The following is a 17500-nucleotide window of genomic DNA, read 5'->3' on the forward strand; positions in this document are numbered from 1 at the left end:
GGCTCGAAGGACCAAGAAGATGTCAGGTTCAAACACGGATGACATCTATTAAACAGACAAGAAGCAAGGAATTATAAACAGACAGGATTCAATTTAGCTCAATGAGGAGAGCGCGTACACCTGTACTCTTGTACAGTGTCGTCCCACGCTCGGACGAAAGGCTTTCCCTGATTACATGGCAACAGCTGTTTGTAAGGGGAGAGGGGGTCGTAAACAGCTGTTGCCCTCGGTCACAAAACAGTTCAAAGAAAAGATGCCTGGAGCTTGCGTCAGGTCCTGCTTCCTCTCCGCTTTGTAGATCTCGGGTCAAGACAAGATCTTCCTGTGGATTACAATAGATCAAAGAAACCGACACCTTCATGTCGCTTCCCATCGTACACAGTGGCGTTTTACAAGCCTTTTGCTTGGTAAGATCAAAGACAGCTTTTGTCTGCTCGCCGGGAACTTATGGGAACAGAAAGTTTTGTGATAACTTTCATACAATTATTCTGAAAATTTTGCTGATGTTTATTTACATAGCTTAATTGTTTCCAAACCCTTCCTGTAACACATGGACCCACTAGCTCCAATCAGCTAAACAGACTCGGTAACTCCACGTTGACGTTTTGGTGAATTTACCAAACTGAAACGGAAAGAATGCCATTGTAAGTTAATAACGCTAACACAGACACTTGTAAACCTGTTAGCATATTCACTGATGCTAACGACGCTAGCTTGACTACATTACAACAGCTTCAAGTAGGGAGGAGCATGAAAACACTCCCACAGACATCCCACATGGGACGATTCAGTAAGCACGAATTGTTTTGGTTATATTGTAAAACGTACAAACGTTGCTCGGAGGGCTGAAGAATCATTTAGAGCAGAAACACTATAGACGAATAGTCGACGAAACGAGATATACTTCCGGTTCGAGGCAGGTTCAAACAGGAAGTAGATTTTCAACCCGCAGCACCTGGAGTGAGCAACCCCGTCCAAAAGATGGCGCCATAGCACAAACACATTTGCAGTGTCTCTGTCAGTGTTGAAAACTGTTTGATGAACATTACGGCTGTTAACGAAGGCAAATCTACATATTAGCCGCAGTGTTCAAAGCGTAGGGAAAAAAAGTGGCTTTTAGTCGAGAAAATACGGTACATTTCCTCATGTAATAAATGTGTTGTTATTTTTAAATATTGTGTTATTTTCAATATTGTTACACAAATAAAATGAAGCTGCAAATAAGACAGCGCCTCTGCTGGTTGCAGCCAAGTACTGCGCCACATGTCGCCTCAAGATGTGATCAATGGATTCTTTTTAGGCTGTTTGCTACGTAACTTTAGCGCCCATCATAATAGTCTACAAAATGTTGCATGCTAGACATTACTAACCAAAAACTGCCATGGAGGCACTTTTATTACTTTAAAACTGTCACTGCTCAAAAAATAATAAGAATGTATAAATGATGGATAGATCTGAAGTTGATAGTTGAAAGTAAAAATAATATATGACTTATTTTTAACAGTTTTGAGTGAGACCTTTAGTGGGATTTCTTTTCATTGCTCAAAAAAATAATCATGAATGTTGTTCTGAATTATTTACCTTTTAAAGGCTCCAATAAATTCACATCAAATGTTCCACTTTCAACCTTTTTTTGGAGGGAAAATATTGCATCATTTGTGTTTCTCCTATTAAAAAGGGAGGATTTTAACCAAAAGGGCATAAAACATAAAAAAACAACTTTATGCCAAAGGATGGATCTGAAGTTCATCTATAAATAAGCACTGAAAGTAACAAAAATAAATATAAATATATGATTTATTTTTAACACTTGAATGACTGAGAGCCTTTTGGGTCCCCGGGGACTTTAACATTCACCAACATTGAGGGGTTACAATATATATTCAATTGCTTTTGAAAAGATCAAATATCAAAATGGCCCCTGCATGCTTTCATGTTTCAGTGTGTGGCCCTCAGTGGACTTCCTGGTCTACTGTGTGTGGCCCTCAGTGGACTTCCTGGTGCACTCTGTGTGGCCCTAAGTGGACTTCCTGGTGTACTGTGTGTGGCCCTCAGTGGACTTCCTGGTGTACTGTGTGTGGCCCTCAGTGGACTTCCTGGTGTACTGAGTGTGGCCCTCAGTGGACTTCCTGGTCTACTGTGTGTGGCCCTCAGTGGACTTCCTGGTCTACTGTGTGTGGCCCTCAGTGGACTTCCTGGTGTACTGTGTGTGGCCCTCAGTGGACTTCTTGGTGTACTGTGTGTGGCCCTCAGTGGACTTCTTGGTGTACTGTGTGTGGCCATCAGTGGTTTCCTGGTGTACTCTGTGTGGCCCTCAGTGGACTTCTTGGTGTACTGTGTGTGGCCCTCAGTGGACTTCTTGGTGTACTGTGTGTGGCCATCAGTGGTTTCCTGGTGTACTGTGTGTGGCCCTCAGTGGACTTCCTGGTGTACTGTGTGTGGCCCTCAGTGGACTTCCTGGTGTACTGTGTGTGGCCCTCAGTGGACTTCCTGGTGTACTGTGTGTGGCCCTCAGTGGACTTCCTGGTGCACTGTGTGTGGCCCTCAGTGGACTTCCTGGTGCACTGTGCGCTGACAAGTGTCTTGTTTTGAAGTTTGTCAGGGAGAAGGCGGCGTATTGTGGTCCTGCTGCTGATCGCCACGTTCCTCTACGATGATGCATGGTGTTTCCACACTCTCTACTCCCTCTTCCTCTTTGGCTCCTCCTCTTTTGGTGAGGTCACATGTCACTGAGGGCTGCTCTAAAGGCTTAGGTAGGAGGACTGTGTTCATGTCACCTTCAGGAGGCTCCTCCCTACTTGTCTGATGCGCCACTGGCTCCTCCCATGAGGATGATGATGATGATGATGATGATGATGATGACGAAGGTGGTGGCGGCGTCCCAGGAAGTTCTGTTGCCGTTCTGCTCTCAGGTGTTGGCACACCTGATGAAGCCTTCTTCTCTGACTCTCCTGTGAAAAAACACAACAATCACACATTGACTAACACAACTTACAACAGAGGTGTCCAAAGTGTGGCCCGGGGGCCGTTTGCGGCTGCAGTTCATTTTATAACGGCACATTCTGAAAATACTCTTTAAAATATATTATACATCTATAATATATATATATATATACATACATTTACTAATACATTGTTAATTTCAAATAAATAAAGTCAACAACACCCTAGTGGATCCCAAATGATTACATAAATGCTTTAATGAATGAATGAATGCCTCTATTTAAATCAACACATCTACAAAAGCAAATTAGCTCAGGGGAATAAAAAAATAAAACAACCTCCGGGTGTTTTTTTTTGTTTTTTTTATATATATAAATACAACTTCCTGAAAAAAACACAAACCCCCACAAAAATCTCATGTTTTAAAAAAAACAAAAAAACCTTCTGGTGTTTTTGTTTTTTAAAATGAAAAAACAACGTTGTGTTTTTTTTGGTGGTTTTTGAATATAAAAACACCAACTCCTGGTGTTTTGTTTTTTATTTAATTAAAAAACTGCCTAGGTTTCTAAAACAAAAAACACAGCCTTCTAAGTTTTTTTTATTGTATTTTTTTAAAAAAATAAAAAAAATAAAACCTCCTGATGTTTTGTTTTTGCGAACATAGAAAAACAAAACCTACTTGTGCTTAAAAAAAAGGAAAACACAACCTTCTGTGTTTTTTTAAATAAAAAAAACAACTTTGTAATGTTTTCTAAATGTAAAATGTTTTCTATAAAACAACTGACTTGTATTTGTTTTTAAATTAAAAAAAAAGGCAACCACCTGATGTTTTTGTTTTTTTAAATGAAAAAACAACATTGTGTTTTTTTTGGTGGTTTTTGAATATAAAAACACCAACTCCTGGTGTTTTTTTATTTTTTTTTTTAATTAAAAAACTGCCTAGGTTTCTAAAACAAAAAACACAGCCTTCTAAGTTTTTTTTATTGTATTTTTTAAAAATAAAACCTCCTGATGTTTTGTTTTTGCAAACATAGAAAAACAAAACCTACTTGTGCTTAAAAAAAAAGGAAAACACAACCTTCTGTGTTTTTTTAAATAAAAAAAACAACTTTGTAATGTTTTCTAAATGTAAAATGTTTTCTATAAAACAACTTGTATTTGTTTTTAAATAAAAAAAGAAGACAACCACCTGATGTTTTCTTTTTCGAAAATAAAAAACAAAACATCCCTCTACAAACAGACCATTCATGGACGGTGCCCGCCCTGTGGTCCGGAAAATACGGTAAGACTTTTTTTTTTTTGCCCTTTTGGATGCACGAGAATTTTAGTGGGATTTTTTTTTTTTTAACTGTCATTGATCAAAAAAATTATAATTTAACATCAATGTTGTTATTGACCTGCTGTATTTAAGGCTCCAATTACTTCACGTCAAATATTCCACCTGAATATGTTTTTTTGTGGAAAATATTTCATATTTTGTGTCATTGCCAGATAAAAACAAAGTTTTCTTTGACAAAAAGGGCATAAACATTCAAAAATATATTACATTACATCGATAGATAGACCTTAAATTAATATAGGGATTTATTCAAGATTATTCACTTAGTATTACTTTCTTTAAAACATTTATTCAGTATTTTTTAACTTTAGAAAGTTATATGGTTGAAACCGATAAAGATGCCAAAAAACATTAAAAAAAGATGGAAAGTCCTCAAATGCTTATTTTGAAAATGTAATTTTGTTTATAGATTGTATGCAATCTGTTGTTGTTTCCCTAATTTTGAGTGTACATAAATGAAGATGTGTGTTGCTAAGCCCAACCTGGATATAGTCTTGACTGTATATAAATGCTTATTTTGAAAATGTAATTTTGTTTACAGATTATATGCAATCTTGTTGTTGAGTTCTCTAATTTTAAATGTACATAAATGAAGGTGTGTGTTGCTGAGCCCGACCTGGACATAATCTGGACTGGACCTGGTTTTGAGAACCCTTTAAACAATCTCATTTCATGGACAACCTGGTCTGGTGAAGATAAGGTCCTTTAAAAAAAAAATAAAAAAAAAATAACATAAGATAAATTAATTAAAAACATTTTCTTGAATAAAAAAGAAAGTAAAACAATATAAAAACAGTTACATAGAAACTAGTAATGAATGAAAATGAGTAAAATGAAGTGTTAAAGGTTAGTACTATTAGTGGACCAATCATGTGTGCTTACGGACTGTATCCCTTGCAGACTGTATTGATATATATTGATATATAATGTAGGAACCACAATATTAATAACAGAAAGAAACAACCCTTTTGTGTGAATGAGTGTAAATGGGGGAGGGAGGTTTTTTGGGTTGGTGCACTAATTGTAAGTGTATCTTGTGTTTTGTATGTTGATTTAATAAAAAAAAAAAATAAATTATATACATATACATATATATATATATATATATATATATATATTAGAGATGCGCGGATAGGCAATTATTTCATCCGCAACCGCATCAGAAAGTCGTCAACCATCCGCCATCCACCCGATGTAACATTTGATCAGAACCGCACCCGCCCGCCATCCGCCCGCACCTGCCCGTTGTTATATATCTAATATAGACGATGCAAGGCATTAGTGAGGTTATAAAGCTTTTGCCTGTTAAAGAAAGGAGACTGATCCAATGCAGCACAGACATTCGCGTGCCACACTGTCACGACCCAGACGCACACCAGTGCGCAATCATATGGGAGCCGCGCTGAGCGCACCTCCAAGCGCGTCTCGCTGCCGGCGACGGCCGGGTATGGGCCCGACGCTCCAGCGCCATCCATTTTCAGGGCTAGTTGATTCGGCAGGTGGGTTGTTACACACTCCTTAGCGGGTTCCGACGTCCATGGCCACCGTCCTAGCTGCTGTCTATATCAACCAGGGTGAGCCCCACCCCTTTCGTGAGCGCACTGCGCACGGAGTGACCCCTGTTACGCGCCCCCGGCAACAGGGGTGGCGGGCAGGTAAGCTGCGCGGGCGGAGCGCGCGGAGTGACCCCTGTTACGAGCCCCCGGCCACGGGGGTGGCGGGCAGGTAAGCTGCTTACCTGCTGCGTGTGACGCCGGCCGCGGCGAAGGCGGACGAGGCGGGGTGTCGGTGCGGTGGGCGCGGTGGTGACCCTGGACGTGCGTCGGGCCCTTCTCGCGGATCGCCTCAGCTACGGCTCCCGGTGGGGCCCTCTCGGGGTAAGGGGCCTCGGTCCCGGACCCCGGCGAGGCGTCCCTTCTCCGCTTCGTAAAAGTGTCCATCTCTTTTTCTTTTTTTTCTTCTGTTGTGGCATATGCTGCAGGTGCCTGCTCGTTTTTCGTATGTGGGTAACAACATTTAACTATGTATATATATTTACCAATTGGTTTAACTGCCACCCGCCTGAATCTATTTAAAATCTAATTTTTTTTTATTTCAACCGCCCGACCCGACCCGCGGATAAAATCTAATTTTTTTAAATTTCATCCGCCCGATCCGCGGATAATCCGCGGACTCCGCGGTTGTGCCCGCAAACCGCGCATCTCTAATATATATATATATATATATATATATATATATATAATTTTTTTTAAATTATTTTATATATAGGGGTTTAATAATTAGAAAATAATAATATGACTTATTTTTAACATTTTTATGCCTGAGACCCTTCCGGGTCCCTGGGACCACTCTTGAGGGGAGCCCTAAAGGTTATTAAAAAAAACTACACATTTGGTTGGTTTTGAAAATGTCAAATATGAAAATGTCCCCCGCATGAAAAAGTTTGGACACCCCTCCCTTAGAAGAAACCATCAACTACTTCTAACCTGTGGTGTGGCTTGCTTGCAGGTCTTTCCGCTCTATCGTGAAGAAAAAGGGAGAAGGTTACTTATCTTCTTGAGTTGCACGGCAGCAAACATGAAAGGTGTGAGGAGGAGAGGAGGAGAGGAACATACTTCCACAAATGCCCACAGACACGTGGTAAGTCAGGCCTCCCGGAGCAGGAAGCAAAGAGGAGATGAAAGCATTAGTCACTTTGTCACTTCCTGGAGGTGCCAAGTATTTTGCCCTGAGACCAGCTGGCTCTCATTACACTTTGACAATTACACGCTCGTCTTTAAATCTGCACTCTTTGACCAGTTGCTCTGTGAAATAGATGATCTTTGTCCACAGGACAATCACTCCTCTGCATTGTTTGTTAAAGTTATGCCGTCAATTTCGGCCGCAGTGGTTCAGAGGTAGAACAGGTTGCCTTAGAATTCGGGGGGGTTGTTGGTTTGAAGCCCTCTCCCTCCATCCCCGTCACTGCCGTTGTGCCCTTGGGCAAGACACTTTGGCCACTTTGCCTTCAATGCCGCCCACACAGTAACTCTTGACTGCGTAATAAATAAATAGGTATTCAGTGTAAAGCGCCGTGGGTATCTTAAAAAGCGCCAAATCCAATAAATGATTATTATCATTATTAATAAATACTTATGTTAGTGGGCTCAATCTAGTTGAATAACCCTGGTGTATATATATATTTTTTTCAGTGTTCTGGAGGGGTTTACTAATCCGATATTGATATTATCAGACCGATATCAACCAAAAAAAACTGATTCCATCAGCTTGCATCTAAAATGTCCGATACAAACTCTGATAGCAGTTTACTAAATGTTTACAATATGTTGGTGAAATCATTGACAAAAAGTAAACATGCTCGTCTAACAGCTACACACGATAGCACACAAGCGAGACATAGTGTCCTTCCTTGAACAATATTGAAGGAATTATTATTATTTATTATCAATAGTGATATATCTGTAGGTATTTTATTGCTCCACTTGTAGTGCAATAATGTCCATTGTCATTGTCAGTATGTTAATAATATTTACTTCAATAAATGGCTCTTTGCTATCATTATTATTATATAATTTATATTTACTTATTTATGAAATATATGTTTTTGTTAACAAGTTAAAGGTGTTTAATGATAATACAAGCATGTTTAACACATATAGTTAATATTGTTAATAAATTAAAGGTGTTTAATGAAAATACAAGTATGTTTAATACATGTAGTTAATATTGTTAACGAGTTAAAGGTGTTTAATGATAATACAAGCATGTTTAACACATATAATTAATATTGTTAATAAGTTAAAGGTGTTTAAAGATAATGCAAGCATGTTTAACACTTATAGGTAATATTGGTAATAAGTTAAAGGTGTTTAAAGATAATACAAGCATGTTTAACACTTATAGTTAATATTGGTAATAAGTTAAAGGTGTTTAATGATAATACAAGAATGTTTAACACATATAGATAATATTGTTAACAAGTTAAAGGTGTTTAAAGATAATACAAGCATGTTTAACACTTATAGTTAATATTGGTAACAAGTTAAAGGTGTTTAAAGATAATACAAGCATGTTTAACACATATAGTTAATATTGTTAACAAGTTAAAGGTGTTTAAAGATAATACAAGCATGTTTAACACATATAGTTAATATTGTTAACAAGTTAAAGGTGTTTAAAGATAATACAAGCATGTTTAACACATAATTAATATTGTTAAGAAGTTAAAGGTGTTTAAAGATAATACAAGCATGTTTAACACTTATAGTTAATATTGGTAATAAGTTAAAGGTGTTTAAAGATAATACAAGCATGTTTAACACATATAGTTAATATTGTTAACAAGTTAAAGGTGTTTAAAGATAATACAAGCATGTTTAACACATATAGTTGATATTGTTAATAAGTTAAAAGTGTTTAAAGATAATACAAGCATGTTTAACACATATAGATTCCTTTCTTTCATGAAGACAAGAATATAAGTTGGTGTATTACCTGATTGTGATGACTTGCATTGATAGGAATCAGACAGTGGTGATGATAACGTCCGCATTTTCGAATGGAGGAGAAAAAAAGTCCTCCTTTCTGTCCAATACCACATGAAAGTGGTTGGTTTTTGGCATCTTATTTATCCAGCTTCCGTACTCCTTTGTATACACTTTACAAGAAATACATTGTCGGCAAACTCCGTAGCTTGCTAGCTTGTGCACGCCAGCTTTCTGAGACTCTTATTTTGGTTGCGCAGGCAGGATGAAGCAGAGCTTTTATTGTGCAACTGTGCAGTCGGTCTTTGGAGTTTTGACGACAGGTACGGCGCCAGAGTCTGTTGAAATAAAGTGTTTCTCGCCTTCCAGTCGGTCATTTTAATGAGCTGGCAGCAGCCAGCGTCATCTCAGAAGACCCTCGGGTGCCGTGAATGTCAATCAAGTGACCAAAGTGACGTCATAGAGAAGATTTATGATCGCTCATTTTTAGGACTATTTTTTGAATGCCTGGCTGATGATCGACTGACACACCCTCCACCATCGACCGGTAGCTCGCGATCGACGTAATGAGCACCCCTGATCTACATCAACTATATGATTTGTCTGAGTGGCTGGACAGGACAAAATGGAAAAAAAAGAGAGCTATCTACCTGGCAGGCTCCACACTCCAGACGTCTCCAAAGTTTTAAGCTTTTTTTCCAGTTCTGCAACTCGACTTCCAAGCACTCTGGAAAAGACAAGTAAAAAGTGAATTCCGAGACATTAGCGTCACATGACCAAGTGGACTAAACACCTACGTAGATAACAACATACAGGACATTTGGGTTTCTTCAAAAGTAGAGCTGGGCCATAAAACAATATCAATATATATCGCGTTAGATATGTAATCAATGGCTATAAAACTTTCAGTATACGTATATTGTTTCTTTCTAGGACGAAACAGGAAGTAGTGAAGCAAGGTTGGTTGCGTGAACAAAGGCACTCGCTAATAAAGGAAGTGGGAGTGACATGCTAACAGCCAATCAGGTAACAATATCAACTATCAAGTTTGGTTGCACCATCTTGTTGTCTTGCGGTTGATTCTCTGCATGGAGTGAGAAGAGAAAGTAATAATGAGTGCTGCAGAGAGCCAAGAAATTGTGGATAAAACAGGAATACCCCATATTTTTCGGAGTATAAGTTGCTCCTGAGTATAAGTCGCACCGGTCCAAAATGCATAATAAAGAAGGAAAAAAACATATATAAGTCGCACTGGAGTATAAGTCGCATTTTTTGGGGAAATGTATTTGATAAAAGCCAACAGCAAGAATAGACATTTGAAAGGCAATTTAAAATAAATAAAGAGGCTGAATAAGTGTACGTTATATGAGGCATAAATAACCAACTGGTATGTTAACGTAACATATTATGATAAGAGTCATTCAAATAACTATAACATATAGAACATGCTATACAATCTGTCACTCCTAATCGCTAAATCCCATGAAATCTTATACGTCTAGTCTCTTACGTCAATGAGATCAATAATATTATAATGTGTTCATCATTTCACACATAAGTCGCTCCTGAGTATAAGTCGCACCCCCGGCCAAACTATGAAAAAAACTGCCACTTATAGTCCGACAAATACGGCAAATAATAATTATTACAAATTAAATAGTATTCAAAAAAAGTGAAAAAAGTGTTTAGGAAAAAAAATATGTAAGTGGTAACTATAGAATATATCTATATATTTTTTTAATTAAAATTAAAGTCTCACCCCCGGCCAAACTATGAAAAAAACTGCCACTTATAATCCGAAAAATACGGTAGTCACCTCGACAGTATGGCAGTTTTTTGGATTTATTAAACGGAGCGTAGTCAGCAGACCAAGGCGTTCGTAATCAGTAATGCCACATCACCTTAGCTGCGCTCACCCTTTAGAGCACAGCCAGCACTAAACCTGCAGAAAACAGTCCCTCCATGTGTACATTTTCACACTTTGCACTATTTTGTTCCACTTTACTAAGCATTTTGTACATATTCCTTATAATTTCACCTTCATTTGAAGTGTTTAGAATTGTGTTTACATTGAGTATTTTCCATGGTTATATTATATTGGTAGAGCGGCCGTGCCAGCAACTTGAGGGTTGCAGGTTCGATCCCCGCATCCGCCATCCTAGTTCCTGCCGTTGTGTCCTTGGGCAAGACACTTGACCCACCTGCTCCCAGTGTCACCCACACTGCTTTAAATGTAACTTAGATATTGGCTTTCACTATTTAAAGTGCTTTGAGTCACTAGAGAAAAGCGCTATATAAATATAATTCACTTCACTTCATGGTTGTGTTGACATTTACTTTCCTTTCAGCCTTGACGGGATTATAATCAGAGAATTGTTACATTTTAAATGAAAATATTGACATTTAATATACCTTCTCCATGGTTCTCGCCCAGAAAAGGGTGGAGTGCCATCTCTGGGTTGGGGAGGAGATCTTGCCCCAAGTGGAGGAGTTCAAGTACCTGGGAGTCTTGTTCATGAGTGAGGGAAGAGTGGATGGTGAGATCGACAGGCGGATCGGTGCGGCGTCTTCAGTAATGCGGACGCTGTATCGATCCTTTGTGGTGAAGAAGGAGCTGAGCCGGAAGGCAAAGCTCTCAATTTACCGGTCGATCTACGTTCCCATCCTCACCTATGGTCATGAGCTTTGGGTTATGACCGAAAGGACAAGATCACGGGTACAAGCGGCTCAAATGAGTTTCCTCCGCCGGGTGGCGGGGCTCTCCCTTAGAGATAGGGTGAGAAGCCGGGAGGAGCTCAAAGTAAAGCCGCTGCTCCTCCACATGGAGAAGAGCCAGATGAGGTGGTTCGGGCATCTGGTCAGGATGCCACCCGAACGCCTCCCTAGGGAGGTGTTTAGGGCACGTCAGACCGGTAGGAGGCCATGGGGAAGACCCAGGACACGTTGGGAAGACTATGTCTCCCGGCTGGCCTGGGAACGCCTCGGGGTCCCACAGGAAGAACTGGACGAAGTGGCTGGGGAGAGGGAAGTCTGGGCTTCCCTGCTTAGGCTGCTGCCCCCGCGACCCGACCTCGGATAAGCGGAAGAAGATGGATGGATGGATGCAGGGCCGGCCCGTGGCATAGGCCGTATAGGCAAATGCTAAGGGCGCCATCCATCAGGGGGCGCCACGCCAGTGCCACAAATGTTGGAGAAAAAAAAAAAAAGAAAAAAAAAGTTGGTACTATTATTTCTAAATACAAAAAATAATCCCACGTTAATTAAAATGCAAAGTAAAGCCTATTTAATAGAAATATTATTTGTTACAACATTACGCCCCCCCCCCCACCCCCCCCCCTCTCCCCCCGCACGGTGCGCTTCCTCCCTTCCCGTATCATGACTCTTTTTGGACGTCACCACATCAAAAAATCAACACAAGATGCCAAAACTGTCAGGTGCCCAGGGAAGAAAAAAGAGAAAAGAAGAGGAGGAGAAACGAGAAAAGACAGAGGTAGCAGGTAGGTAACGTTAGCCTACATGAAATTATTTGTCTGTTACAGAATGTGATAGTAACCTGGCTTTTTAGCATTAAGCTAATGTTACATGATTCGGCAATTGCTAATCAATAAATAGCTAGTTCTGTTTTAACGTCGGGTTAATATTGTGGAGGGGGCTAAATTGTTATGGAAAATAAAAATGTAACGTTAGGTAATTACAGTACTCCCACCTTACATTCCTCAGGGACATTTGTATTAGATCTATTAAGCAGGTGTTTTTTGTTTACATTGTTATTGCCTTCTGGTTAGCTAATGTTTGCCCTGCAGGTAATAGTCACTTTTCCACCCCTTTATATATTAGGTATAGTTGTAAGTAAAAAAAAAAGGTCAAAGACAACGCTATTCGGTTTCTTGTGAGTATATTCACTTCACTGCCGATGTGGGGGGGCGCCACCTAAAATCTTGCCTAGGGCGCCAGATTGGTTAGGGCCGGGCCTGGATGGATGTATACCTTTCTCCTGGTCCTTATTTTCGATAGCTCATAAAAAAGATGAATAATTATCAGTATTGACCGATATAAAACATTTATACCGTGACAGTTTTCAGCAATAATGCCCAGCCCTATTGCAAAGTATGAGTGGAGTTGGATGAAACGCCAATGAAGTTGCAAAGTGACGAAGAACATAAAACATTTGTGAATCGTGACATTCACTTTTGAAAATCCTTCAAATGGAAATCATATTGTGGTTCAACTTTGAGGCGACAACGTTACTTGTTAATTTGCCGCTGGTGCTGAATCAGCATGTTCTTCTCGTGGATGGTTTCTAGGAGAGCGGTGGCCAGAGACTTCAGGTCCGAGATGGACTGGGAAGTAACGGGCAACGTGCAGCCGCTTTCCTCAGACAGCAGCTCCTTCACTACACACACACACACACACACACACACACACACACACACACACACACACACACACACACACACACACACACACACACACACACACACACACACACATACACACATACACACACACACACACACACACACACACACACACACACACACACACACACACACACACACACACACACACACACGGCATGAGACAATTCATTATAATGAATAAAAACATCAGTTTTATTAAAGAAGACTCAACCTTGTTTAGCTGAGAGCACTCCAGTGAGTGCACTACTGTTAGTCTTCCCACACGCTTTGGTGTTCTTCCTGCACTCCAATGCACTCTGAAGTCAATCAATAGAAAAGAAACAAGAATTAGCATTGACATTTTGACCAGCTCGAGTGCTCCCCCACCCCTACAAGTAGGGACAAATATCTAAAACTTTGGTCAAAAATTCATTTAGATTAGATTTTTTCAGGGCCGATACTGATTATCAGTAGTTAGGAGGCCGATAAACTATATTTGGAGCAGATATTAATTTGAGCCACGCTGGCCTTCGCTCAGAAGGCACAGATAAGTGAATCCCACCTCCTCCACTCATTTCCATTTCTAATATAAGTGTTTAGGCCCACTTACAATGACAATAACAACAAATATTGTTTTTCATGAACTGTGTACTTGTATTGTTTGTCTGGGTGGAGGTCCTGCTTTGGAAATATTCACATGTTGCACAATGATAAATGATAAATGATAAATGGGTTGTACTTGTATAGCGCTTTTCTACCTTCAAGGTACTCAAAGCGCTTTGACACTACTTCCACATTTACCCATTCACACACAATGAGATGTAAGCAGGGGATCATGAGTACATTCCTGCAACTTCCTGTTTGTAACAAATATATTTTTATTAGTATTTATTTAATATACTAACAGCATTTCATGATTAATACTTATAAATGAAGATTCCTAATAAATGACACTAGAATAAGCACACATTTGATTGGTAAATCATAGTGTAGCGACCTGGAATGACACTTTATGTGTGGTGTTGGAGTTGTCCGACTTTTTGTGTGGCTGTAAACGCATCACTGGCTAAGTGCCATATGTGCATGTGTTGGCGCAAGTGAGAAAGAGCGAGCGGCTGCTGCTGATATAACAAAGTTGCTTTTGGTTTGGACTGCAGAAAATGACCACTTCTGATGGATATCATTTTTTTACTAATGTTTTGGTGATGTGTTTATGGCCGACAATAAAGAGTTTTGCTCAGTAAAGTGATGGATGGCATTCATGTCCTCAAAGCGTCTCGACAGACGTTACAATATTTGAACAATGATGACGAAAACTGTTTTCTCTGTCGTGTCGAAAATTGTTATGCGCTTATTTTTTTATTTGATTTTGTGCGTGGCATAGATTTGCCGTGCGCAGAGGACGCTTGAGCAGTGCTAGCGCGCACCTTAGAGGGAACGTTGCCGCCCACCACATGGCGACCTAGGCCTGAAGAACCTGGATGACGTGACGCGGGACTGGCTGGCAAGAAGCAGCTAGACAAGTTGTTTTTTTAACAAGATTTTTCAGGAAAAGTGGGACCAACAGCGACATAATGTTTTATGTTGTGGTTAATTTAGTGTCAATGCTGCGGGTCAGAGGACCATCAACATTTCCTTTTTAAAATATGGGAAATCTCCCTGGAAAATTGGTAAAAATATCACAATAACTCGGCATCTACTCCATTTTATACAATCTTATAACAATTCACGGATTTAATACATTGTAAGGTTTCCTCCTGAGGAACCCTGAAATATTGCCAACATTTCAATACAAACAATTCTGTGCTGCTTCACATAGATTATAGTTGAGACATTTTTGAAGCTTTTAAGAAAGTAAGAGAATGTGTAAGCCATACTTGCCAACCTTGAGACCTCCGATTTCGGGAGGTGGCGGGGGGCGTGGTCGGGGGGCGTGGTTAAGAGGGGAGGAGTATATTTACAGCTAGAATTCCCCAAGTCAAGTATTTCATATATATATATATATATATATATATATATATATATATATATATATATATATATATATATATATATATATACACATACACATATACATATATATATATATATATTGGACCCTAATTAGAATAAAAACTAAGAATCATCTTTTGATATGATGTACTTAGTCCATAAGTACACAAATGTGTACTTCATGTTTAGTGACATGCTCATTCTTATTTTTACACTTTTTTCTTTCCAAATTCCATTGTATGTTTTACTCTTCTGACACCACCAGATGGCAGTATAAGTGTCCACATAAGTGGCCATAAGACCCCAATTCAGTAGTGTACACAGTTTTGGAAATAAGAGCTAAAAGGTGCTGTCCACGCATGTGGCCACTAAGCCTTTAGAGCAGTGGTTCTCAACCTTTTTTCAGTGATGTACCCCCTGTGAACATTTTTTTAATTCAAGTACCCCCTAATCAGAACAAAGCATTTTTGGTTGAAAAAAAAAGAGATAAAGAAGTAAAATACAGCACTATGTCATCAGTTTCTGATTTATTAAATTGTATAACAGTGCAAAATATTGCTCATTTGTAGTGGTCTTTCTTGAACTATTTGGAAAAAAAAGATATAAAAATAACTAAAAACTTGTTGAAAAAAAACAAGTGATTCAATTATAAATAAAGATTTCTACACCTAGAAGTAATCATCAACTTAAAGTGCCCTCTTTGGGGATTGTAATAGAGATCCATCTGGATTCATGAACTTCATTCTAAACATTTATTTTGATGAAGTATTATTCAATAAATATATTTATAAAGTATTTTTGAATTGTTGCTATTTTTAGAATATTTAAAAAAAATCTCACGTACCCCTTGGCATACCTTCAAGTACCCCCAGGGGTACGTGTACCCCCATTTGAGAACCACTGCTTTAGAGGATTTAATATATACTATTAGAAACATTAGAAAACTTGTGCTGGTGTTATTTTTTGGCTTTGAAAAACATCACTTTGAACAAGTTGCAAACCTCCCTTTTAAAAAACTTTTTTTTTTTAGTTTTCTTGTTCAAAAGAAAACAAAAGAAGAAGCTGCTATTGAATGGTACGGAATAAAAAAAGAAGGAAAAAAAAATACCTTGTATTTGCCCAGATTAGTTTTGAGCAAGGCGACCTCTTCTGAAAGTTGACACAGGCGATCGTGCAAATATCTGAAAGTAATATTTGATATTTGTTAGGTTTCATAATCAGGCCAGAGATGTTTTCAACAAACCTGTTCTCCATGCAGAGTGCATCGATGTCCACCATCCGCACAGCGTCGTTGCCAACGATGTGGTTCATCTCCACGTTGAGGCGGTGAGCTTTCTGCTGGAACACGTGGCGCTCCGCCCGCACGTCCTGCAGCTCGTCGCTGAGGGATTTCACGCTGTGCTCCAGCACCTGGTTCTGGAATCCCACCAAAGAGTCCAAAAGGTTGCAGGGAGATACATTGGCTCAGTGCTGCTCACCTGCTCTCTGGCTCTCTCCAGCTGTCTGACCAGGTCCTCGCGCTCGTGTGCTGGGAAGTGGCGAGCTCCCACCTCGTCATCTCCCAGCCTTTGCTTGGTGATGGTCATTCGTAACAGCTGGACATAACAACGTTAGTCAGTAAGGACTTTAATAGGGAAGGACCTAATGCAAAACCAAATAAGTTAACTTAGGCGATTAATCAGCAAATATACTAGTCATGACCAACCTTTCCTTCTGCACTGCAAAAACTGACATCTGATGAAATATGTCAAATAAGGCTGATATTTGCTTATTTTCTGTCTGATAAGATCATTCTTCTCACTAAGCAGATTTTATGTTAGAGTGTTTTACTTGTTTTAAGTGTTTTGCTCCTAAAAAATGTAATCCCCCTATTAAAAGGAGGTGACCCTAGTAATCTAAATAATTACAGACCGATCTCTAAACTCTCTGTTCTGGCAAAAGTGCTTGAATCCCTTATCAGTGAACAGATAAAAGACTTTTTGGACACCAATTTTATTCTGTCACCATTTCAGTCAGGTTTTCGTAGAAATCACAGTACTGTTACTGCTGCTATGAAGTTTATAAATGATGTAACTGAAGCTCTTGACAAGAAGCAGTGCTGTCTGTCCCTCTTTATTGACTTTTCAAAGGCATTTGATACTGTTGATCATGTCATTTTAATCAAACGTCTTTCAGCTATTTGTTTTTCTCAGCAAGCAGTTGGATGGTTTGCAAATGACCTCACAAGTAGAACTCAGGCTGTTCAGATAGAAGGTTCCTCCTCGGACGTACTGCAAGTGAAAAAGGGTGTCCCTCAAGGTTCTGTGTTGGGCCCCTTATTATTCACTCTTTACATAAATAAT

The 17500-nt window shown here is 39.4% G+C and overlaps 2 protein-coding genes across 4 annotated transcripts in view; one reads left to right on the forward strand and one right to left on the reverse strand.

The window, feature by feature from the left end:
- LOC133570260 (extracellular superoxide dismutase [Cu-Zn]-like) overlaps positions 1-2027 on the forward strand; it is an 8389-nt gene extending 6362 nt beyond the window's left edge. Inside the window, exon 2 of the mRNA XM_061923087.2 lies at positions 1-2027. This exon is cut by the window's left edge and continues 1914 nt beyond it. The gene's annotated coding sequence lies outside the window, so the exon portion shown is untranslated.
- A 366-nt stretch (positions 2028-2393) lies between these two features.
- LOC133570258 (coiled-coil domain-containing protein 149-like) overlaps positions 2394-17500 on the reverse strand; it is a 24166-nt gene continuing 9059 nt past the window's right edge. For 2 of the 3 annotated variants that reach the window (XM_061923086.2, XM_061923084.2), the window contains exons 5-13: positions 16637-16753; positions 16402-16574; positions 16267-16339; positions 13399-13483; positions 13015-13159; positions 9417-9493; positions 6898-6933; positions 6769-6801; positions 2394-2951 (exon numbers count right to left, since the gene is read on the reverse strand). In XM_061923086.2, coding sequence (XP_061779070.2) covers positions 2599-2951; positions 6769-6801; positions 6898-6933; positions 9417-9493; positions 13015-13159; positions 13399-13483; positions 16267-16339; positions 16402-16574; positions 16637-16753 — 1092 coding nt within the window. In that variant the 3' untranslated portion in view covers positions 2394-2598. The remainder of the gene's footprint in view (positions 2952-6768; positions 6802-6897; positions 6934-9416; positions 9494-13014; positions 13160-13398; positions 13484-16266; positions 16340-16401; positions 16575-16636; positions 16754-17500) is intronic. The other variant, XM_061923085.2, reaches the window with a different exon arrangement.

Source organism: Nerophis lumbriciformis, linkage group LG27, assembly GCF_033978685.3.
Source record: "Nerophis lumbriciformis linkage group LG27, RoL_Nlum_v2.1, whole genome shotgun sequence".
Taxonomy (NCBI): Eukaryota; Metazoa; Chordata; class Actinopteri; order Syngnathiformes; family Syngnathidae; genus Nerophis; species Nerophis lumbriciformis.